A 25143-nucleotide genomic window follows, 5' to 3' on the forward strand; every position below is an offset into this window, starting at 1 on the left:
CTACATTGTTATTTAGTATTTTCTATTGGAAAACAGCTTGAAGCTTAAGTCTACATATAGCAGATCAATATAATTATCCTACTATAGAAGAAGCAAATGTGCATGGATGCATACTTTAAAGAGACATATTGTATCAAAATATATTAGGTAAATACTGAAATTTTGTGCCCCTTATATGTACATTGCTTATATATTTTTCCCTAAGTAGTATAAATATAGATGATTAAATGTACTTTATATAATTATCATGGTCTTATTTTTCTCTCTTTAAAATGACATCAGGTGCCAATTTATAATCTTATTAGGAATTAATATCAAACTTGTACCCAACAACCTTGATTGGGTGATAATTATAATATTTCTCTCTATATAGAAAGAAATCAAGGTATCAAATAAGCCAAGTGACATCCCAAAGATCGTGAAGTTTATTTGTGGTAGTGATTCTGAGTGTGGGTGTTTGTACCAGCTGTTTAATTATTTTGAGTCACACAGTGTCAATTTGTTGCCTTTTTTTTTTGTATAAGTCAAAAACCCAGGTAATTTAGCTAATTGTATTTCTATTTACCCACAGAAATATTTAGTAGATTGCAATTATATAATTTGATAAGATACTCTGAAGGGCAGCTAAGGACATTTTCTTAGAAGCTTCCTTCATAGCATACCTCTCCAAAGCCCTTCCAACTGGAAGCAAGAATACCAGTGCATTCTTATTTCTGAAGTATTCAGCATCTTTTCTTTGCCTTTTCTCTGCTGAAAACAGCATCTTTGAATAGTCATCCATAAACAGACAAATGGTAACTTGTTAACTTTTCCTTTCCTTTAAAAAGATAACATGATTAAAATTGAGACATTATCAGAAAGAATCAATGTTAGATTACATTTGTCTAAGTCCTGCATCTTTGAACCACGCTACTGCATGTTGTGGTTGACTGCTGAGTACAGCAAGAAATCCCCAGTTGATGGAGTGTTGGCAATGGTCCTTGCTTATAATTGAGAGATGTTGGCCAGGCATTTCATTCCATCTGGGAGAATAAGAAAGGAGCAAATTGATCCAGGCTTGAACTGAGTTCTTTCCTAAACTCTGTAGAAGTGTTGGATAGTCTGGTAGCTATCCCGTTTTCTTTTATTCTTCTTTTTGCCTATTTAGAGAGAGAGATGGAGGGAGGGGGGAGAGAGAGAAAGAGAGAGAAAGTGTATGTGTGTCAATGTGCATGTGTGTGCTTGACCTAGATTCAAATCCCACACTTGCCATGTCTGACCTTGGATATATCAGCATTTAACTGTTAAGCTTCGGATTCCTCATTTGTAAAATGAGGATAGTAATTGTACCTAACTCATAGGACTATAATTAAAATTAATGAGATAATGCATAGCACATAGTATGTGCTCAACTATAAACAGCAGGTGGTATTATTACTGTTACTAGTCACTCCTTCAATAAGTATTTATTAAGCACATACTAGGTGGCAGGCACTTTTCTAAACCCTGAGGATATATAGAGTGCATGATAAGCTAGACAAAAGCCAGACTCCTGGGCCTGACATTCTATTGGAGCAGACAGTAATCAGTAAACAGATTATTTTATTTCAGATAATTTTGAGTGATATATGGCAAAAATAATGCAGGATATGGGGTCCCAGAGTGATTGAGGAGAGGTGACTGTTTTAGCTTGGAGAGGCGAGAAGCTTTCTCTAAGGACGGGACATTTGAGCAGAGATCTGAATAGAAGTCACCCAGTGAAGGTTTAGGGGCCAGAGGAAAGACCCACAAGGATGAATGACCTAAGGGGAGAACAGGGGGGAATGGGGAAAAGTAGGAAGCCAGTGTGCTGGGCAGGGATCCTGCAGGGCCTCGAGGAACACGCTCACAGATGAGATGTGATTCTCAGAGAAGTGGGAAGCCATTGTTGGGTTTGAGCAAGGGGTGATGCGAACAGATTTCTGCTTTTATGGGTTTAAAAAAAAACAAACAATTACATGGCTTGAGAATTTATTATTATTTACCTTGGCTCTTCTTTAGAAAGGCCCCATTTTAATTCATTCTCTTGAGTTCAGAGAAATTATGGGATTTTTTTTTTTTGAGTTATAAGCTGGTAATTTGTGAACTCTGTTGATTTAGTGTGATCACCAATCCAGATCCTTTTTTTAGTAACCTCAAAATTTCAGAATAGCCCCAGAATCTAGATGATAAATAAAAAATTAAAATTTTTAAAATACTCAACCTTAACAAAACACATAATTATAGGATAGTATTGTAAAAGGGGTAGTAGCTGTGACACTACCGTATGAGCACCGAGCACATAAAAGTACTTACAAAGGCACTGTGCTAAATGCTTTACCTCATTTAATCCTTTTAACAGCCTTGTGAGTTAGGCTGTCGGTGTCCATTTTAGAGATGAGAAGTTCAGAGTGGTTAAGTAAGTTGCTTGTGAAATAGCTAATACCGAGCTGAGGCAGGATTCAAATGCAAGCCTTTCAGACTCCAAAGCCCGTGTCCTCAGCTACTGCACAGATCCAGTGGCACCGAGTTAGATCGCTGAGTATTCTGTCCCGTTATGCAACTAGTCTCACCTCTCCGTGTTACTCTTTTCTGCTCTGAGTGACCAGTGTCTGATACAGCTTTTGAACTGGGTCTTCCTGGTAAGGTCTCCATCCTCTAAAATACCCCGATTTCCAAGTTTTTCTTTTTACCCCCAGTGAAACCCTCATTCCTCCACATTAGCTTTCCTCAGCAGTGTTAGGATGAGAGTACTGTGATTAAACTAACTTACACAGAATGTAAGTGGCAAAAACTAATGTTTCTAAAGATGATACAGAAAGAGTTAATTCACAAATCCTTTGTTCATTCAATACTTCTTTAAAGAATCCTAAGTGACCAGGTTCTGTCCTACAGATATGATGCTGCAAAGAAACTGACAAAGTCTCATGGAACTCACGTTCTGGTAGGGAATAGAAGACAATAAAAAAAATTTTTTTTCTTGGTGCTACAGAAATGTGAACTTAGGCACGTGAGACATTGGGAGTCGGAACAGCATAAAGCAAATAAAATGAGAGTTCTTTGGGGCAGAACCTAGTGTAGCAAGAGTGATGGAGAAGACTTATCTTATGAATTAGATACCAGATGGGTGGTGGCAAAACTCACCAAGGAAGGGAACCCAGCAAGGGGATTTGGTTCCAGATAGAGAAAGGGGATCCTGAAGTAGGGAACTTGTGCACATCCTAGCAGATGGTGAGATGCCCATTGGGAAGTTGTATTTATAAGTCTGGATCTGGGGAGAGAGGATGAGCTGGAGATGTCTAGTGCGAAACAGACAGGCATGTATGTAGATATAACATTTAGCTTCGTACCATGACTTGAGGTTTTCTGTAACCATCTTCCTCTTCTACTCCTCTCCCTTCGGTTATTAAATCCGTTTTGGAAAAGGATCTTGCTCAAACTAGGAACCATGTTAGTATGAGTGTTAACTTCTGTTCCAGTGCCACGGGACAGGACTGTTGGGAAGAGACAAATTCAGTGCTACAAAGATGGGGATAAAAAGTATATCCTAAAGTCAGAATATGAAGTCTTGATGAATATATTTTTAATATCATCTTTTTAAAAATTGAATTTATTGAAGTTACATTGGTTAATAGAATTATATAGGTTTCAGGTGTACAATTCTATAACACATCATCTGTGTATATTGTGTTCACCACCCCAAGTCAAGTCTCCTTCCATCACCATCTATCCCCCTTTACTCTCTTCTACCTTCCCCCAGCCCCTCTCCCTCTGATAAGCACCCTGCGGTTGTCTGTGTCTATGAGGGTTTTTTTTCCTAATCCTGTTACCTTTTACTCCCAGCTCCATAACCCCCCCGTCCCTTAGAACTGTCCGTCTGTTCTCTATGAGTCTGTTTCTATTTTGTTAGTTTCTTTTGTTAATTATATTCCACATATGGTATTTTTCTTTCTCTGACTGGCTTACTTCACTTAGCATAATGCTCTTCAGATCCATCCGTGCTGTCACAAAAGGTAAGATTTCCTTCTTTTTTTTTAACCACCAAATAGTATTATTCCATTGTGTAAATGTACCACAGCTGTATCCACTTGTCTACTTATAGGCACTTGGGCTGCTTCCAAATCGTGGCTATACTAAGTAACACTGCAGTGAACATAGGGGTGCATATATTCTTTTGAATTAGTGTTTTGGGTTTCTTCAGATAAATTCTCAGAAGTGGAATTGCTGGGTCAAAGGCAGTTTCATTTTAAAATTTTTGAGGAAACTCTATACTGCTTTCCACAGTGGCTGCACCAGCCTACATTCCCACCAACAGGGCATGAGTATTCCCTTTTCTCCTCATCCTTGCCAACACTTGGTGTTTCTTGATTTATTGATCATAGCCATTCTGACAGGTGTGAGATATCTCATTGTGGTTTTAATTTGCATTTCTCTAATGATTAGTGACTTGAGCATCTTTTCATATGTTTATTGGCCATCTGTATGCTCTCTTTGGGGAAGTGTCTATTCAGGTCCTTTGCCCACTTTTTTAGTTGGATCAATTATTCTTTTGGTGTTGAGTTCTATCAGTTCTTTATTAATTTTGGATATTAACCTCTTGTCAGGCGTATCATTGGTGAATATGTTCTCCAGTTCAGTGGGTTGTGTTTTCATTTTGTTGGTTTCCTTTGCTGTGCAGAAACTCTAATATCATTTTGATGTTATTTGCTTATAAGTCAAGGCCTTCATTCTAGAGTGAGCCCCCATTCAGACTTAAGAATGGTGCCTTTTGCATTTCTGTGGGACTGGAAAGACCCAATACAATGCCCCAAATAGCCTAATGGCTTAGATGTAATTTTCTATGCCTAGGACTTATCTGATAAGTGCAGTGAAAACTGATAAAGAAAACAAACCAAGACTAGATGAGCAGACAAATCAATTACTTTTTTTAATATACTTGGTGTAGGATTGTGTTTTATTGTCTTACCTCAGGCATACTACTAATAGCTAGAATATACTCCACAGAAAAGATTTCTTGCATCTTTTATAGGGAATAGTTTTTTGCTCAGTTTCCTAATTAGGCTAGATCACAAAATCATTGTTCCCATTTCTAATTTCTAGATCACCAATAAAAATAAATGGAAATAATACTGTAGGCTTTGCAATTTATAGTTTTTATAAATGTTTTTGTTGTTACAACCACCTTGCAAAACACTTAGGTTTTATTATATTTATATTATTCATAATAGCTTGATGAGAGCCAGATACCCTCCATTGGTGGAAAGACCATGTTGACTTCCTGGGGGCCTCGGGTAGAGCACCTGAGAACAGAAATAACTTAACAGTGATGAAAGAATACCAGTAATTGACAGTGACTAAGAGTAATGAAATAGTAGTATCCATCGCCTTCGATGAATACCAAGATGACTGTTGAATGTACAGCTGTTCCTCGCCATACAACCCTGCAGTCAGGGTTCGGGGATCCCCAGGGTACATTCCTAACTGTGTTAGAGAGTATAGGTGTTAAGGATGGAGACGTGTGTTGCTATGGATTGAATCGTGCCCTCCCCCTCCAAATCCATATGTTTAAACCCTAACCCTGAATGTGATGGTAGTTGGAGATGTAGCCTTTGGGAAGTAATTAAGGTTAGATGAGGGCATGAGGGTGGGGCCCTCATGATGCGATTGGTGTTCTTACCAGAAGAAAGACTGGAGAGCTTGCTCTAGCTCTTTCAGTCATGTGAGGACACAGTGAGAAGGTAGCTGTCTGCAAGCCAGAAAGAGGGTCTTCACCAGAACCCAACAGTGCTGGCACCCTGATCTCAGATTTCTAGCCTTCAGAACTGAGCAAATAAATTTGTTTTTTAAGCATCTCAGGCTATGCCAGGGGTCTCAAACTCGTGGCCCGCGGGCCGCATGTGGCCCGCCGAACAATTTTGTGTGGCCCGCAGACTAATCCACGAAGTTCAAAATATTTTGGATAAAATTAAGTAAGCCTAGGGGCCTACTTGTATTTTTCATTTCTCTAGCATCCTAGCTAGATATTAGCTTAGTTAACAGCAGTTGTGATGCGAACTACAGTTTCTGGTCGTTTTGTGACACTGAGTAAACTGCATGTACAATTGTGCTTGTTGTACTGATTTTTTTTTGTTTTCAACTGCAGTGAGAAAAGTGTTGCGTAACAGTGCCTTTTGTAGACCTAGTGCGGCCTGCCAAACGGCTGTGATCTTGCTCTGCGGCCCACATGCTGAGTTGAGTTTGAGACCCCTGGGCTATGTCATTTGCTACGGCACCCTGAGTTAACTAAGGCACTGTCTAAACAGATAGAGCAAGCTACGCCTGAGGCAGGTATAGAAGGCTGGGATTACCAAAGATTCTGAGAATCAGAGGACACTACAGTAGGCAGGACCCGTGGTCTAACATTGGGATGACAGCAGGAGTGAGTCTAACAGTGACAAACTTGCTTATTTGCATGGCATGCATTCCTAGTAGCATGTGCATTGTTTGGTTGGGCGGATCCTCCATGAAAGCCTAAGGTGGAACAGCTTTGCTATGATTTACCCAAGGTCCATCCCTCTAAGTGGTAGAGTGCGGGCTCAGCCCAGGGTCTCTGGCTTCTAAACCCCATGCTCTTTCCAATACAGTGGTCCCTTGTCGATTTCAGGGGTTAGGTTCCAGAACTTCCCACAATAGGTGAAAATCCACAAAGTAGCAACCTTATATTTATTTTATTATTTATATATATTTTGCCTGACTGGGTGGTGGCACAGTGGAGAGAGCGTCGGACTGGGATGCAGAAGACCCAGTTCGAGACCCCAAGGTCGCCAGCTTGAGCGCAGGCTCATCTGGTTTGAGCAAAAGCTCACCAGCTTGAGCCCAAGGTCGCTGGCTCAAGCAAGGGGTTACTCGGTCTGCTGAAGGCCCGCGGTCAAGGCACATATGAGAAAGCAATCAATGAACAACTAAAGTGTTGCAACACGCAATGAAAAACTAATGATTGATGCTTCTCATCTCTCTGTTCCTGTCTGTCTGTCCCTGTCTATTCCTCTCTCTGACTCTCTCTCTCTGTCTCTGTAAAAAAAAAAAGAAAATAAATATATATATTTTTAAGGCTTTATAAACATTCCCCACACTCTTTTTTTGTGTGTGTGACAGAGAGAGAGAGAAAGGGACAGATAGGGACAGACAGACAGGAAGGGAGAGAGATGAGAAGCATCAATTCTTCGTTGTAGCACCTTAGTTGTTCATTGACTGCTTTCTCATATGTGCCTTGACCCGAGGGCTACAGCAGACCAAGTGACTCCTTGCTCAAGCCAGCAACCTTGGGCCCAAACCAGCTGAGCCCACATCCAAGCTGGGTGGCAAACCTGGGTCCTCCGCGTCCCAGCCCGATGCTCTGTCCACTGCGCCACCACCTGGTCAGGCTCCCCATACTCTTATAAACCTTTTCAATTTTTTTAGGCTAGAAAATGCTTATTTTACTGCAAAAATAATTAAAATAATAAATATATAAAATATCTATATACCACAAAATTCCACGATATAGCAAAAAATCCACAATACAAAAGTAGATATATGTAACTTAAAAGTCCGCGATACAGTGAGACTGCGAAAAGTGAGCCGCAGTATGGCGAGGGACAACTGTACATTCAACAATAACCTTGGTATTTCATCGAAGGAGATGGATGCTACTATTTCATTACTCTTAGTCACTGTCAGTTACTGGTATTCTTTCATTGCTATTAAGTTATTTCTGTTAATTAACATTCTTCTGTTGATGAAATTTTGTTAGAAATCTGTTTCGATGACAGAGTAGTATTATAGCAGGTCTTTGTGAAATAAGATTTTTAAAGTAGACTAGTCATTAACATTTTTGTGTGTGAAAAAGATCACCTTTTAAATTTCACTCAGAGTCTTATGATCAACGCGGAGGAGGCTGGCTCTGGAAGAGGCACGGGAGCTGAAGGTGGAAGACCTAATTCTGTCTTGGTTCTGTTTGGCTGTGTGACTCTGGCAACTTGGTTAATTAAACCTTTGGGCCTTGGTTTCCTCAGCTGTAAAACAGGATTAACGGTAACTCTGCCTCTCCTATTTCAGAAAGTTATTGGCAGGAATAAACGAGACACTAAGGGGGAAAATGGTAAAGAACTGGAGAACATGATAGAAACGTCAGTATGGAGGGATGCGAGCAGAGGTCTCAAGACCACTGAAATTGATGCTCTTTCTTCCTTAATATCACAGAAAGAGGGACAGGAGTGATTTGTACAAAATCTACCACTCAGAGTTCTCTCTCTTAAAAAAGAATATAGCAAAATTTTTAGTCATATAAGTTTATTAGTTGACAATTTTGGGGCAGAAATTGATTGTAATTGTATTATTTTTTCCTTGCAAATTTCACCATCTATGTAATTTTCACTTTAGAGAAGGTGTTTAGTATTGTAAGTTGAGATCACATTGAATTAAATCTGAAAGCTAGTGAAAGTTCAAGAAAGAGAGAGAGAGAGACAACCCAAACCCCACCATTGTTGGAGAAGTTTAGGACCCACCTCGGGGATCAGGACTGGAAAAGAAGGGCTCCTTTCCAGCCCCTGTTGGGGGAAGGCCATCTCAGAGCCTCGCGGGCTGGTCTGGAGACCTGCCCGGTGATGAGCACAGCCTGGGCCTGTGGTTGGACTGACCCAGGATTCAGGTTCCCGGACAGCCCCAGTGTGCTCTCCCCCCACAGCCCTGTTGGGGGGTGTACATGTGTGTGTGGGACTCTTCTCTCGTTTCTGCTCCTTTCCCAGCCTAAACCATATATGGTGCTCCTTGGGTTACGACAGTCTCGACATAAGATATTTCGAGTTTATGACGCTCACTTCCATAAAAACTTAAAAAAAAAAATCGAGACATGAGTGTTTTGGCTTACACCGGTAGCGTTGTAATTACGGACTACATGGGCAAACTAGTTTGGTGGAAGAATATGCAGTAATGCGTCATACCAGTGAGGGAGTCGGCGTCCCCCAGCACGCTCACCTACACCATTTTGGGCTGTTAAAAGCGCAAGTGTTCTGTTTGTGTTGGGCTAGGGTGTGTTTCGGCTTACACCAATTTTGGGTTATGTCACTGTCGTAGGAACGGAACTGTGTGGAACTTGAGGAGCCCCTGTAGTCAACTTCTGGTTATTTGACTTCAGAGCCTGCCTACTTATTGCAGTCCATGTCCAGCTTGCACACGGGGCAGAAATCCCGGCTCACACTGCGTGCTGCCTCCACATCCACGCCTGAGGTTTCTGGGGCTGCCTCATCAGAAATGGTCTTTTGGCCCATTTTATCTCATAACACAAAATTTTGCTTCTTAGCAAACATTTCTGTTGTAATCCAGGCTATCGGGCAGCTGCTGAGTGGCATTTGCTTTTCTACTTGCTTCTTATCCCATCCCTCCTAATGATTCCTCAAAGTTCGAAATGTTATTTATTTTTGACAGCCAACTTAAACATACATCCAACTTTCTTAATCTAATTGCATAGCTGTTGCCAAAAGCTTAACTCTACCTACATGGCCAAGTCTCATCTCCACTGGTCTATTCCAGAGGCATTTCTTTAAGCCCTTGTCTAGGTTTGACTTCATGTAAGGACCTCGGAGTAGGAACATAGCATATTGTAGCACGCTGTTATTACCTAACAAAAGAGCCCTGTAGGAGAGGGGTGCATTGTTTTGGCCTTCCACTGGCCTACCAACTCTGTGGCCCCATTCTGCCCCTCTAGACTTTTGTTTCCTTGTCTAGACTTTTGTTTCCTTGTCTGTTTGTAATGAAAAGGTTGGACTCGATGTTGTAGCTTCTTTTAGTTCTGACTCTAATGATCTAACTTTTGATGTTGGTTGGTTTTACTATGTGAAAAACTACACATCAGACCTCTCCCCTTCCTACCCAATCCCCAAGGGCTCAGACTCTGAAGGTGTTTGCTGATAAGTCAGAAGTATGCACAAAGCCATTCATGTAAACTCATCCGAGCCATGCCCTGACAACAGCTACTGATAGGGGAAGTGATTTATGATAGTGGTTGCTGGTATCTGAATAGAGAATCTTCTTTCTTCGAAGCAGTTGACTTGACGGAAGTCAGAACCCTGAATCTTAGACATTTCTCCATGTATTGGCTCAGACAGAATCTGTAGAAGACGTAGCTGCTCTTGCTGAAATATTTGCATTTTATTTAACGGTAGCTTACATATTCGTACACTTTACAGTTTTACTTTACATGTTTATTTGATCTTTCAGAACTCCTATAGTATAACCCAGGCAGTTATAATCATTCCTGGGGAAAAGCCACTTCCGGTCTGCCTGTGTCATGGATTCTAACCCTTCAGCCAGGGTGCACATATGCCCCACCGTGCTGACCAGTGTGAAAACACAGTAATCAGCTCTGTTTGTCAAAACCTTTCATTTTACATCAACCCCTGGAAAAGTAAATAGTGGTCGCCTAGATAACGTAAATTGAGTAAATACAGTCAGATTAGGTTGTACAAAATGCTAGCCATGCTCCTCCACGGGAGCAGCCTCGCTCTGACTTGAGAGGCCCAGTGAAGCTGCCACTGGTGTCACACATTTTATTTTTGATCCGAGGAGTAAGTGGCTCTTGCATAAAACGCTAGCATTCTTCATTAAATTGTGCTTTAATGTTGGAGTTCTAAGTAACCTTGGGGGTCATTTTTGGGGGCTGAATGGTGTCTCCTGAAGTCCTAACCCCAGTTCCTTAGAATGTGGCTGCATTTGGAGACAGGGTCTTTAAAGAGGTAGTTAAGCTAAAATGAAGTCATTCGGGTTGCCCCTGATCCAGTATGATTGGTGTCCTTATGGGAAGCAGAGATTAGGACACAGACACACACAGAGGGACCACATGAAGACACAGGCCATCCTACAAGACAGGGAGAGGGGTCCTAGAAAAAACTAATCCTGCTGATACCTTGATTATAAGAAAACAAACTCTGTTGTTTAGCCACCTAGTCTGTGGTATGTGTTATGGTAGCCCTAGCAAACTAATGGTCGCACAGGCCTAGCTTCATCCCCAGGTAGGTCACTTCCCCCTAATTCTTGGATGATGGTTACTTAGCCTTGGCTTGCTGCTTCTAGTGATGTGGAACTTGCTTCCTCACAAGGCAGCTCAGGTTTTATGTTACTTAAAATTCTTTTTAGTTGAGGTGGCAGAAAACCTTACCCAGAGTGGTTTAAGCAAAACAGAGAATATATTGTGTAACTAAACAGTCTAGCAAGTGGCCGTAGGTATAGCTGTAACCAGGTCTCAAATCCTGCAATCAGACCTGGGCCTCTGTTAGCTGTGTCTCCTGTGGGCCGGCTTCATTCCCAGGCCTGCTCTCGAGGTTCCAGGCAGGTGCAGGCTTACACATTTCCAGGATCAAGCCCAGGTCAAAAGAGGGAATGCTGCATTCTCTTAGTTTCTGCTTAGCAGCTAAAACAAGAGCTGTTGTACTGCCTGCCTACAGGTCTGACTTTGGGTTAACACAGTCCACTTCTTCAGCAGAAAAGCTCTTCATACATTTGAATGTCCCTCCTACAGTTCTGCACCTCCAGGTCCCTCAGGGGCTTCCTAGACTCTGCCCCAACTTCCCCATCCTCACTCTGGCTCCTTTCCTTTTCTGGTCAGTGATCACTTTGTTGTTCCCACTTCCTTCTGTATTGTGCAATATGGCTAAAGTAAAAAACAATGGCATCATTATCTCCTTTTAGTTTGGTCATGATATTCTTTCACCCTGACTTTTGAGTTCCTTTAAATTTAGCTTGGGGTCAACTCAAACTCCTGAGGCCTTTTTTAGGTTAATTGCTATGCCAAATGTCAATAATTCCTTTTTTCAAATTATAGAATTTGTACTTTATGTATACCTTCTGCCATCTCAAAAAAATTTTTTTAAACAGAGTCATGATGCACTTGTATAGGTATGTGTGTGCTTGGTTATTTGACTTCAACCCAAATGGAAACTATAACAACAAAATAGCAGTGTATTTTTCAAGCAGCTGGCTGGGTTCCATGGTTCCATGAGTCAAGGTTCTATATTGTTTTAAACATCCTGATTTTTCTACTTGGAGATATATACAACTGAAGAAAAAAATATACAAATAAACTAAAAAACAATAGAGAGCTGTAAATATGGCCAGCAACCAGCATGGTAACCTGGTTGATGGTTACCATAATTATACTCTTAGCTTACCAATCTCTTTGGAGAGGAGAGATTTAAAAGCATCTAAATAAAGAATGATTCAAGACCAGTAGAAAGTCAGAGTTCATTTTTACCATTTCTTTTTCTAGCAGAAAAAGTAAAGGAAGTATTGGTAGCTGCACAACACATACACAGTCAAATGAATGTTTTTCCCCCCTCCACTCCTCTGGCATGCAATGTGAGTGTTATGCTCTGTTCTACAAGGATGGGTCAGTGACCAGCTGCACCTGCTTAAGGATAGAAGCCTGGTGACGTCCAGGATCTCTTGGTGATTCGACTGTGTTGCGGTTGGCATGGGAGCACCACGGACTCTTTGAGCTTTGTGGTTTGTGTGCAAACTCTTATTCTTCTGGTGAGATAGGCCTGTGAGTATGCAAGAACTCTGTTATCTGCTTGTGCACATGTGTTGAAGAGCCATTGCATGGGTGCTTCAGGATGCCCAAGTAAGCAAACTGCAGTCAGCTACTCATGACGTAATATCTGTTTATAAGCATAGCCTATTAACATTAACCAAAAATGTCACCAAATATGGACAGTTTTTAATCATTGTAGCTCTAGGCCTCTTTTATAAGCCTCTTCATTCTTTCACACACCTATCCCTTATTCCTATACCATACTCAGGTATCACTTTTTTTTTAAATCAATATAGTGGGGTTATTTATTTATGCACTTAGCATGCTGCGAATTCATAGAGAATGGGTTCCAGCAACTCGGGGTCCTTTCCCCTGGTTCTCACAAAGTGTGCTTCTCTGGGCAGAGCAGGCTGGCACTTCAGTTGGACCCAAGTTCCTTTCTCTTTGGTTTCCTTCTTTTTCTGATCATTTTCCTTCACACATTTAAGGAAGCTATCTTGGCTCTTAGAGTACTTAATATGCTCAATACATACATTAATTCTTGTGGCAAGAATCTTGCCCTGAACTTGTTTGTTCACAACAATGCCCGCTGCATGCTGGGTGACACTGTAGACTCTTCCAGTTTTGCCATGGTAATATTTGTGGGGCATTCCTTTTTGAACTGTGCACATTCCCTTGATGTCTGCAATATCACCTTTCTTGTAGATTCTCACGTACGTGGCCAGAGGAACCGCTCCATGTTTTCTAAAAGGCCTAGAGAACATAGAGTGGGTGCCTCTCCTCTTTCCCTTTGTGTTAATCATTTTGATGAATTACTGGAAGATGGGTTTCAGCCAAAAAGAAGCTCCGGTATCTTAATATTGTAGATATGTAATTATATTTGCATAGTTTATATGTAAATCTTGTTCACCATCATATCCTGGCATTGGCACCGAGTATGTTCAGTAAATATTTGTTGAATGATGTTCTATATAAAGTATTCATATTTTTTCTCTGTTCAGTGAATATTTATTGAGTGCCTGCTGCGTGTCAAGCATGGAGAGAAAACTGAGCAACATAATATGAAATAGACCTCACCCTGTGTGGAGCATACAGTCAGGTTGTCAGATGATTACAAATGAGATAAAGGTTGTGAGGAGAGGCATGTGATGTTGTGATCACAAACAGAGGAGCTGAGAGAGATCTGAAGGAGGAGTAGGACAGCAGGTCACAGTTAGGGATGAGTGGGGACTGTGGCCTGGTGGGTCCAGTGGGCATTCATGTGGCTGGAGGACAGAGAGCTAGGCAGTGTTGTGCCAGATAGGCTACAAGGGAAGATGTTTTGTTAGAATCTTGTTTTCTGTTAGCAGTTTTGATTCAAAGGTTCCCACTGTATTACCTCTGCTTTCTGATGACCCAGGCAGCTCGTGAAGCAAATGAGCATCTTTCTTAGTCTGTCTGTCCAGACTGCCATTTTCTTTGTCCGGAAAGGATATGATAATGGCAGTGCTGACTCTTTCATGTGCCTTTCCTATCTGTATGACTGTGGTTTACTTACAGCCAGTCTTACAACAGATTCAAAAGATATGAATAATATTAAATATTAACTTCGCCAGGATGTTGTATTGTTCTAAACCACAATAGAAACCCAGATAATGATTCCTTCAGGTTGGAAAGCCACTGGTCAAACATCATACATCCTTTACTGTGCCTATTTATAGCTCTGTCAAATGCAGTGACTGATTTCTATTCATTCTTTGAGAAAGTAGATAAACACATGGGAAAAAATTCTTACTAGAAGATATCCAGTAAAGCTTCTCTCTCATACCTGGACAGTCCCCTAATTCCTCTCCTTAGAAACCATCAGTGATATGAGTTTCTAGTGTATCTTTCACACATAAGTTCATACATGCATATTTAACTCTCCTTCTCCGACATAATATTAGAATGCTATACATACTATTCTGCAGTGACTTTTAACTTGCTTTAGATGACAGCATAAAGTAGTTAGTGGTTGGTGGATTAAAAATAAAATATGTTCAAAACTTAAACATTATAAAGTACAAAAATATAAAAACATTTGCTCATTTTTTGATGGAGGGCCAAACCATTTCTTTGAACACAATTTTGCTGATTGGGTTAAACCACACCTATAATTGTGATTTCCATCAGTTTTTATTTCTCTACTGTGGAACATGAACTTAAAGATACTTCTAAGGCCCTGACCAGTTAGCTCAGTTGGTTAGAGCATCGTCCTGAAACAAGGTTCTGGGTTTGAACCGTGGGAAGCAATCAATGAATGCATGGCTGCGTGGAACAACAAATGAATACTTCCCTGCCCTTACCTTCTCTCTCTCTGCCTCTCTATAAAATAATAATAATAATAATTAATAAATAAATAAACAAAAAAATGAAACACTGGCCGTATAGCTTGGTTGGCTGGAGTATCTTCCAGAAGTACAGTTGATAGTTAGATCCCCGGTCAGGGCACATACAGGAACAGTTTGATGTTCTTGTCTCTCTGTCTCTCTCTCTCTCCCTGACTCTATCTCTTTTATTATTTTTTAAAATTTTATTTTTTTTAGTGAAGGGGAGAGAAAGATAGACAGGAAGGGGAGATAGGTGAGAAGCATCAACTCTTCGTTGCGGCACCTTAGTTGTTCATTTACTGCTTCCTCATATGTGCCTTGACCCAGGAGCTCCAGCCGAGCAAGTGACCCCTTGCTCAAGCCAGCGACCTTGGACTCAAGCCAGCGACCATGGGGTCATGTCTATCCCATGCTCAAGCTGGTGACCTTGGGGTTTCGAACCTGGGTCCTCAGCATCCTAGGCCAACGCTCTATCCACTGTGCCACTGCCTGGTCAGGCTGTGCCTCTCTCTTAAAAAAAAAATGATACTTCCAAACAATCTGAGAACAGAATTCTTTTAATTTTTTATTATTTTAACCCCAATTTTTATGGCTTCTTTTCCATGCCTAATCAGACAAGTTTTTCCCCTTTTAAATACTGTTATATGATTATCAAAAATAATTCACTATACAAGCTCAAAATCTACAGAAATATACTCTTTAGACAATGAAGGGCCCTGTAATCAGAAATTTCAAAGATAACCATTGATTATGGTTTGGTTTCTCTCTACTTCTAGATTTGTTTATGTACCTATATAACTTGAACATGGACACACACACACACACACACACACACACGTACATAAGACATTTTATGACACAATGACCAGGAAGCCGCTGTTTTAAGAGACTCATCCATTGGTTCTCAACAGGAAGTATTTAGAAGCATACAGGGGCATTTTTAGTTGTTTCAGAGATTGGCATTTAACACGCAAGAGTCAGGGATCCTAAACATCCTGCAGGAATAGGTAGGTCTCATAAGATAAAAAATTATACCATCCATAAGGATAGTGGGCAAACAAGAAACACCATTTTCAAAAGAACAGTTCTTTTTGCCTTCATATTTTATACAAGATTATGTTAAATTATATTGCTATAACTTCACTGAGTACTTAAGCAAGGCAGGCTCCTTTTGAGTACAAAGATAGAAAAGACACCATCCTTGTCTCCCAGGAACTTACAGTCTTCTGTGTGCAACAGCTGTAGATTGGGACAAGTAAACATGTCCAATGTAAATGAAAAGTACAACAGAGGAACAGGGGAAGGGAGGGCCAGTTATACCTGGAGACATCTGGGCAGGTTCCTTGGAAGCGATGATCGCTTCCAGGGATGGGACTCGCACAATTAGAGGTACCAGTGCCAAAAGGCGTGTCTTGGATAAAGGGAGAAATATGTCATCAGCTCTGCTGGTTCTAGCTAAGCCCTTTGTCTGGGCATGAGGCGTGGCAGTTTCAGCACATGTCGCTCAGGTCACTGACTCTCTGGACATGTCTTCTCCCTCGTCTGGCTGCCTTTGCTAGCGCTGTGGCTTGAGAGGAGTGTACCATGATGGTAGCTCAGGGAATGCCAGCTATGTTCCTTTTAAACCAGCCAGCCCTGGGAGTGGGCCACAGCATGGCGGGAAATGCCACCACGAGAGGACAAGAGATTCTAGAGAGTTACAATAAACCCCTGTTCTGCTAGAGAGGCAGAGAAACCCTGGCAGGACACTAATAGTTACATTACATCATGGAGGTTGGTTGGGAGGAGGGGGATAGATATCAGAAAAGAGGGATTTTTCTAGACTAAAATTTAACTCGAAATTTCAAGTCCTAAACAATATATATATATATATATATATATATATATATATATATATATATATATATATATATATTTTTTTTTTTTTTTTTTTTTTTTTTTGTATTTTCCAAAGCCAGAAACGGGGAGGCAGTCAGATAGACTCCTGCATGCACCCGACCGGGATCCATCTGGCATGCCCACTAGGGGGCGATGCTCTGCCCATCCGGGGCGTTGCTCTGTTGCAACCAGAGCCACTCTAGCGCCTGAGGCAGAGGCACAGAGCCATCCTCAGTGCCCGGGCCAACTTTGCTCCAATGGAGCCTCGGCTGCGGGAAGGGAAGAGAGAGACAGAGAGGAAGGAGAGGGGGAGGGGTGGAGAAGCAAATGGGCACTTCTCCTGTGTGCCCTGGTCGGGAATCGAACCCGGGACTCCTGCATGCCAGGCCGATGCTCTACCACTGGGCCAACCGGCCAGGGCCCTAAACCTTATATTTTAATTATTTATTTTCTAAAGGGTTTGGATATTATCTATATACATATATATTCCTACATTCTCCAAAAAACTATAGGGAATATCATGTGACTAAGGTCATCAGTACAAATCCGTGATTATGCTGGAAATAAGCTTTCTTCCTGGGGAGGCCACACTGCTTACATTGAATGCTTACATTAAACACCCGACTGTAATCAATAGCTGATGTTTGCCTGGTCTAGAAAGACATTTGTAACAGTATCTGAAGGATTTTTTTTTTAATGACAAATTTATATAGACCATGAAAGAATGATCTGGGAACAGTGGAACTTAAGTGTGAGAGACATTATTGTTTACCATTCAGAAAACCTAAGCTGAATCATACATGAGGCAGACAGATATCTGGTATTAATGAACAGTATTTCTCATTAGGAACTGGTGAAAACTCTAGCCAGGTAGAGCTGAGGAGACTGAGTGGTCTGTAACCTGTTCGGAATGTTGTTTTTTCTACAGTAAATCTTGGTTGTTGCTAGTCTATCTTCATCTCCCACTGTGCCCCTGAGAGGTGGAATCTGTGTGTCTGTCTCATAGTGCAGATTGCAGACTTCTCAGTCTACCTGGAGACATTTCACTTTTGATTGAAAAAAGCTATCTTCATCCAGCAGGGTATTTTGTTTTTTAGAGGAACTTTTATGTTTTTCCAGTAGAGGCTTTTTACATGCTTGCTCCGGTTCCTCACTGGGCTGAGACCGCATGCTGCTTCTCTCTCGTCTCTCAGATCTGAGCATTGTGCGACAATTCTGCTTAGGCCTTTCTCTGCCGTCCATACCCTGTATTGGCTCTGGAATAAAGAATTTCCAGTTGGATCTGGACTGGAAAACTTCACTCATCTTTTCACAAACCTTAGACTTTGATCTTTTTTTTTTTATCTTTCAGTTATATTGTTCATGCGCCCTCCCCTCCCTGTCTGTAAACAGGTGGGGCTTTATGGTTAACCTTTGTTCCTATTGTTCCCTCTGCCTGTCATGCTCTTCCCATATTTTTTGTCCAGTTATTTCTTTTCTTCTTCTTTTTTCATATTTTAGAGAAGAGAGGGGAGAGAGAGAGAGGATTTGTTGTTCCATTTATTTATGCACTAGTTGCTTGTTTCTTGTATGTGCCCTGACTGGGAATCAAACCTGCAACCTTGGCATATCGGGATGATGCTCTAACCAACTGAGCTACCTAGCCAGGGCCTGTCCAATTATTTCTAACCCAGGTGTCCCTGAATCCCCAGGGACAGCTAACGGCCTCTCCTCTGTGCTCATACAGTACTTTGTGCATACCTCTTAGAGCAGGGGTCCCCAAACTTTTTACACAGGGGGCCAGTTCACTGTCCCTCAGACCATTGGAGGGCCAGACTATAAAAAAAACTATGAACAAACCCCTATGCACACTGCACAGATCTTATTTTAAAGTAAAAAAAACAAAACGGGAACAAATACAATATTTAAAATAAAGAACAAGTCAATTTAAATCAACCAACTGATCAGTATTTCAGTGGGAACTATGCTCCTCTCACTGACCACCAATGAAAGAGGTGCCCCGTCCAGAAGTGTGGCAGGGGCCGGATAAATGGCCTCAGGGGGCCGCATGTGGCCCGCAGGCCGTAGTTTGGGGACCCCTGTCTTAGAGTGTTACATTTTAACTGATTTGCTTACATGTCTTACCACCAGACTATATGTTTCTTGAAGGCAAGGAGTATTTCTCTTCATTTTTATTACCCTTGAGTCCAGCATAATGTGTATGGTACATAGTGGTATCTCAGTAAGTGTTTGTTGAGCAAAATTCATGTTCATTGTGGTTTAGAGAGGTTTTTGAACATTCAGCCCTATTATATAGATGGTTAAAATTAGAAAAGTAAGGTGTTACAACTAACCTAAACCTTGTTAGGAATTGTAGAATGACTCACAATTAATTTTATCTATATTTGAATACTGTCTGTCTGGAAAAACAGTTACTAGTTTTATTATAAGATGACCTGACCTCCAATCAGTTTGTTCTGCTATTGTGTCCTGAGAATTGTGGTTGTATAAGAAATTAGAATCTCATAAACTTTTTCTCCTGGTAAGAAGCAAAATATATTTTGCTTTCATACAGAATCAAGGTGTTTAACAAGTGATTCAGATTTCCCAAGGTGCAGTATTTTCTGCTGAGTCATTTGATTCCTACCAGTTGTGTTCTTCTTTATAGAAAAGTTCACTTACACCAACCACTTTTTCTAAAATTGCCCTTTTTCCTTGCCCATCTTGATACTTACTGACTTCCTGTTGGAGGAAGGAAATAGGAAAGTGATGATATTTCTGAGCTTTTCCATTATAGGTGTTCAGGAGCTATCTCTATCTCACGAAGAGGCATTTTCAGACTACTCTTCTATATTTCCAGATTTCACACTGGCCAGGAAAATTCCAGTTCCCTAAACATGGGCTCTATATTTGACATAAGGAGTTTGTCCAAAAGATGGTCTAGTTATATTCCGATTACCAAATCCTTAATTTCATGAGAGAATGTATTTGCCAGGGCTGCTATAACAAAGCACCACAGATTTAATGGCTTTAAGGGGGGGGGGGACCCCAGACCTTTTATTTCCTCACAGTTCTGGGAACTAAAATTCCAAGGTCAAAGTGTTAGCAGGGTTTATTTCTTCTGAGAAGCCATCTCCCTGGTTCATCTTAGTCTAGTGTCTTTACTTGGTCTTCTCTGTGTGCCTGTATAACCTCTTCTTACCAGGACAATAGTCATATTGGTGTAGCACCCACTCATATGACATCATTTTGCCATAATTACCTCTGTAAAGGCCCCATCTCAAAATACTCTGAGGTGCTGGGATTTAGAACTTAGAACTTCAAGATGTGAGTGTATTTTTATTGGGGGGACATACAGTTCACCCCAGAAAAGTGAATAATATGGCAGTTTAAATATTCCTCTCAGATAGAAAAGAGACTCAGGTTGCTGAGATACTTTTTATTGACTATTCAATAAATATGTCTAGTAATTTCCCTTTTCATAGGTTGAATGCTACCTTCCTTTCTGTTCATAATCTTACCTTGGCTGATTTCTTGAAGTCACTGGCTTCCCCAAGATGGTTGGTGAGGAAGAAATGCTAGTGCTCCTCTCTCTTTTGGAATTCTGAAATAAAAGTTTTGTCAAAAAACAAAAGGGTACTTGGTTACTCTTCTTTAAAATAATAATAATAACAATAACAATTATAAGGCTACCTTTAATATTGAGTGCTTATTTGCATCAACTCACTGGGTTGCAATTGTCACAACAAGCCTGCAGAGTAGATATTATTATACCTACTTGATGTGAGGAAACTGAGGCTCAGAGAGATGAAGTATCTTTCCCTGAATACTTCTTATTTTGCTTTTTCTCATTTAAGGCACCTGTTGGGTCCTGAAGGACTATCAGCTCTGAGATTAGAATGTGAGAAAGAGGTTCATGAAGGATATATCAAGTTTATAGCCACTTGACTTGTTGGTGACAATTTGAGACTCAAGGGTCCCAGATGTTGTGCACACCAGTGGCTGAATGCCACATGGGTAGAGGTGTGCAGGCATAGCACAATCTTTCCTTTATTCTGGGCCAGTTGACTCTAGGTTGCTTTAGGCCAGCACCTTTGGACTGTTTGTCTGAGAATAAAGGTTTGGAAGAGGCAATATGAACACAAGGAAGATGTATTACCAATTTTTTTTTTATGATGGAAATATGGGCAAGTATTACTGGAAGCTGCCTGGAATGAGTTAAAGCGGTGATTGTCCACCCCGGCTGAGCATCTGAAAGATCTGGGCAGCTTTCAGAAGCACAGTGCCTGGGTCTGAACCCTGGATCTGGTGACTGAGGGTGGCATGGGCCTCAACGTCTGTAATTTTTACAGTTACCTGAGTAAACCTGAGGTACAGTCAAAATTAAAAAGAATAATGAGTGAGGCCAGGGGTGGGCAAGCTGCGGCCCATGGGCCAGTCTGGCCTGCTGCCTGTTCTTGGGTGGCCCATGGACTAAGAGAGGTTTCTACGCGTTTAAATGGCTGAAAATAATCATAAGAAGAATATTTGTGATACATGAAAATTATATGAAACTTAAGTTTTAGTGTTTATAATTCAGATTTTACTGGAGTACAGCCATCCATGCTCATTCACTTACATATTGACTGTGGTTGCTTTCATGCCACAACAGCAGAGTTGAATAGTTGCACCTACAAAGCCCTGAATTATTTACTATACAGCCCTTGATAGAAAACGTTTGCCGATCCCTGAGTTAGGCTAAGTCAAGCTCATCAACAGAGCTGGTTTAGAACTGAAAACGGAGACATTGGTTTGTGTAGCTTGTGTGTTTGTGTTGTGTATTTTGCATCTTAATTTCCTGTGGACTTTGTTTCCTAGCAGAGGGACCCGGGTTGATGGAACTGTAGCAAGTGTGTTAAACCAATTTTTTATCAAAGAGGATCGAAACATATACTCTTCTCCTCAAAACATACAAATACAAAGAACATAACGTGCACAGAATGTGATAATCCAGACCTTTTCGATACTGAGGCTCTCCCTAAATCCCTTCTAATACCCAGTTCCTATCCCATTCCCACCCCTCCCCCCGCCTTTGTCGTTCTCCCGTCCTGCTGTTCCACATCTGCAGTTACACCAGCTGGTTGCCTCGGAGCATTTCCTTTCCTTGATCCAGTGTTTGAAAACAGGAAATATTTATAGGCATGATTTTAATATAAAAATATAGTTGCAACAGTAGGAAAATACCACTGATTGTTTTATTGGTTCATCTCTCTAACCTTCTAGTTTTCATCCATCTGAATTTAGAAAATGAGAAAAGCATAAAAAGGCTAGGAAGAGTAACAGGAAATGGAAAGCAACCAGGAAGTGAAATCCCTACACCAGGTTGTGTTTTGGACAGAGAAGCAGCCACCATGTGCTTCCAACCAGCTGGTCTAGTTCCGAGCGAAAGTGAGGGTAACCTTATGCTTGGATATGCCACTTCGGGCCTTTGTTTATTTTGTCTTTATTCTAATTTTGGTGGTGGTGACTGTAAGAGGGAAAGTGAGCATCTGTTTTCATTCTTTTTAAAAAATAATAAACAGGTAATAATTGGAAAAGTTATTTGATTTTCAAACAGTTTATTATTCATCATGGAATAATAGTTTCGATGACCTTGAGAGTCTCCTTGTGACACTGCTTGGTGCCTTGGGTATTGCAGGCGAGGCCACGTTCATACCCATATGCTCTCGGTTTCATCCTGCCCTTCCCCTGTCATAGGGAGGTAGCTACTCTCCCAGGCATGTTTACCCTCCAGCCACCTGGAAGGGAGCCAGCAATGTCATTACCAAGGGCAGTGTGCCCAGACTATCTTAAAAAAAGCATCATCTCTGCTGCTAATTAAGTTTCAGGAAGGGTGATTTTGAAAGGCTGAGGGTAGATATGTTAGAAGCAATCTTCTTGTTCCTAACAGTTCCCGGTTCAGTTTAATTGTCCTTTAGCTTCCCTGCTTCTAAGTTAAGAACGCTGTCTGCTGGATGATGGTTGGTTTGGGCAGTGTAAAATATAGGTAATGTCTGCATATTTTATATCTTATATTGGGGCCTCGACTTACTTTCTTCTGCTTTCTTCAGGGTTCTGTATATTGGTCTGGCTTGCAATACGGCTCGCTATATTTATATTTCCTATTTGGAAAACGCCTGGACTGTTCTCCCCATGGAAGTTCTTCAAGGTAAGTTCACAGCTGGAAATTATAGTTACTTTTCTACTTGACTGAGCTATGACTATGTAAAAGTCAAGTGGTCTCAGCACTTGTCTCTATAAAGGAAGGGTGGACCTACAGTGTTATCTGATTTGGAAGCAGTTGTTAAGGAAGAGGTGACATCAGTGGGGCTGGTTCTGCAGTGTTCTGAATGTCCTTCTGTGTTTGGTAAGCCAAACAAAGCTGGAGTTGACCCACACCCTTGTGAATACACAAAGAAAGAACTCTAGACTCAACTCTTACGTATTATTGTTAGGTATATTCATCCGCAGGTGTTTTTTAATTTAATGGATTTTTCTTTTGAAGACCTTGGTGTTTTGTTTTTGTAGGTTAACTACACTTAATGAAAAAGATTGTTATAATTATTTTATACCTTCAGTTATTTTTGTCACATCTGGTGATTTATAACTAAAGCGATTGTCAGGATATTGTCTTCCCTTTAAATCTTTGCTCAAATGTGCTGATGTGAATTCTTCTATTTTCTTCAATACACTGTTTTCCTTTAACTTTGAAAAAGTCCCTAGGAGACTCGTGCATGTGGCTTAAAAGCACTGAAAAGATGTATATCTGTTCCAGGCTTACTGCCATATTAACACATATATTTATTTCCAGACTTTATTCTGAGAACCCCTGTTAGTGGGCTAAACCATTTGGTGGTTGGCATTATGATGAAAATAAAGGTTCAGACAAGGTCATTGGAGTTGAGGTCTTGTAAGACAGCCCAGGCTCCTAAATCATTAATTGTACTAAATAGTCTGTGATTATATATAATTTCATTAGCTTCCTAGATTGCTATTATCATTTTCCATGAATCTGAGGAGGCAAACGCAGCATGATCACCATCATTTCTTGTCATATCTAAGATGAAAGGTGCACAGTTAGCTCTTTCTATAAGTTCCCTGAGGTGACTTCTAAAAACGGTTCACTATTCACTTGACCCAGAAAACCCCACAAAATCATACAAACCAAGAGGTACAAATCTTTGTGTTCACTTCAAAAACACTCGTGAAACTGCCCAGGCCATCAAGGCTACACATATCCGAAAAGCCACCAAGTATCTGACGACTCTCTTTACAGAAGCCATGTGTGCCATTCTGGAGTTGGTAGGTATGCCCAGCTAAACAGTGGGGCTGGACTCAGGGTTGGTGGCCCCAAAGGAGTACTGAATTTTTGCTGCACAGCTTAAAAATGCAGAGAGTATTGCTGAACTCAAGGGTTCAGATGTAGATTCTCTGGTCACGGAGCACATTCAGGTTAACAAAGCTCCTAGTTGCAGTACAGAATTTACAGAGCACATGGCGGATTAACCCATTCACGAGCTCTCCCTGCCACATGGAGAGGCTCCTACTGAAAAAGAGCAGATTGCCCCTAAACCAGACGAGGCAGTTGCTCAGAAGAAAAAATATCCCAGAAGAAACTAAAGAAACAAAACTTTATGGCCTGGGAGTAAATTCAGCATAAATAAATACGAATAGAAGTAAAAGCGGAAAAAAAAAAGACATCACAAATATACATCTGAACAAAATGAAATGCAAGCTCATTCTTCATCAAATCCCATTATGGAAATGGGGGGGGGGACCCTATCCTAATCAAAAGGATGTAGAATTTATATTCACGCTATAATTATAAAACTCAACACATTTTAAAGGTGCTTTTCGTAGGTCTGATGCAATGGTGTAATTGGTGAAAGGAGATTTCTAATATGTAGAAAGTGAAAATATGGTATAATTTAAAATTTATTGTTTGTAATAATTAGAACTGGAAGAATCTTGAGGTGGGACACATATCTCAGCATATGTCAATTAAGGATAATAAAGCAGTAAAGACGAACTGCAGGAAAGAACTGTGTAGTAATAAGGCACATACAACACAGTTCTAGGGTTTCTCCCCTCCAGTTCCTATTCTGTTCTGTGAGGCGGCCTCCTCGCCTGACTTGACTGCTTTATTTATTGGTCTGCCGCAGTGAAAATTCTATAAAAATAACAAACTGGTATGCCTACAAAGAAGAAAGTATATTGTAATATATGCATATTTTTCTCCATTTTTAAAATATGAATTGCCTGAAAAAGGAGTTTGCACAAGTGACTCAAGAAAAGAGGAAAGAAGAGAAGCTTTCTAATGAAATAGTTAAAAGGACAACAGAAGAATTTTACAAGAGGGGAAAAATGCTGTTATGAATT

At 40.7% G+C, this 25143-nt stretch overlaps 2 protein-coding genes across 5 annotated transcripts in view; one reads left to right on the top strand and one right to left on the bottom strand.

Moving 5' to 3' along the window:
* The window catches only part of MFSD6 (major facilitator superfamily domain containing 6), an 83922-nt gene that overhangs the window by 34261 nt on the left and 24518 nt on the right, over positions 1-25143 (top strand). For all 4 annotated transcript variants that reach the window (XM_066346223.1, XM_066346222.1, XM_066346221.1 and 1 more), the window contains one exon: positions 22836-22933. In XM_066346223.1, the coding sequence (XP_066202320.1) occupies positions 22836-22933 (98 nt within the window). The remainder of the gene's footprint in view (positions 1-22835; positions 22934-25143) is intronic.
* LOC136378686 (large ribosomal subunit protein eL21-like) lies at positions 12859-13440 on the bottom strand. Its single transcript, XM_066345824.1, has one exon. The coding sequence runs from the start codon at positions 13342-13344 to the stop codon at positions 12859-12861; it is 486 nt and encodes a 161-aa protein (XP_066201921.1). The 5' UTR covers positions 13345-13440.

Source organism: Saccopteryx leptura, chromosome 7 (genome assembly GCF_036850995.1).
Source record: "Saccopteryx leptura isolate mSacLep1 chromosome 7, mSacLep1_pri_phased_curated, whole genome shotgun sequence".
In the NCBI taxonomy this organism is placed as follows: Eukaryota; Metazoa; Chordata; class Mammalia; order Chiroptera; family Emballonuridae; genus Saccopteryx; species Saccopteryx leptura.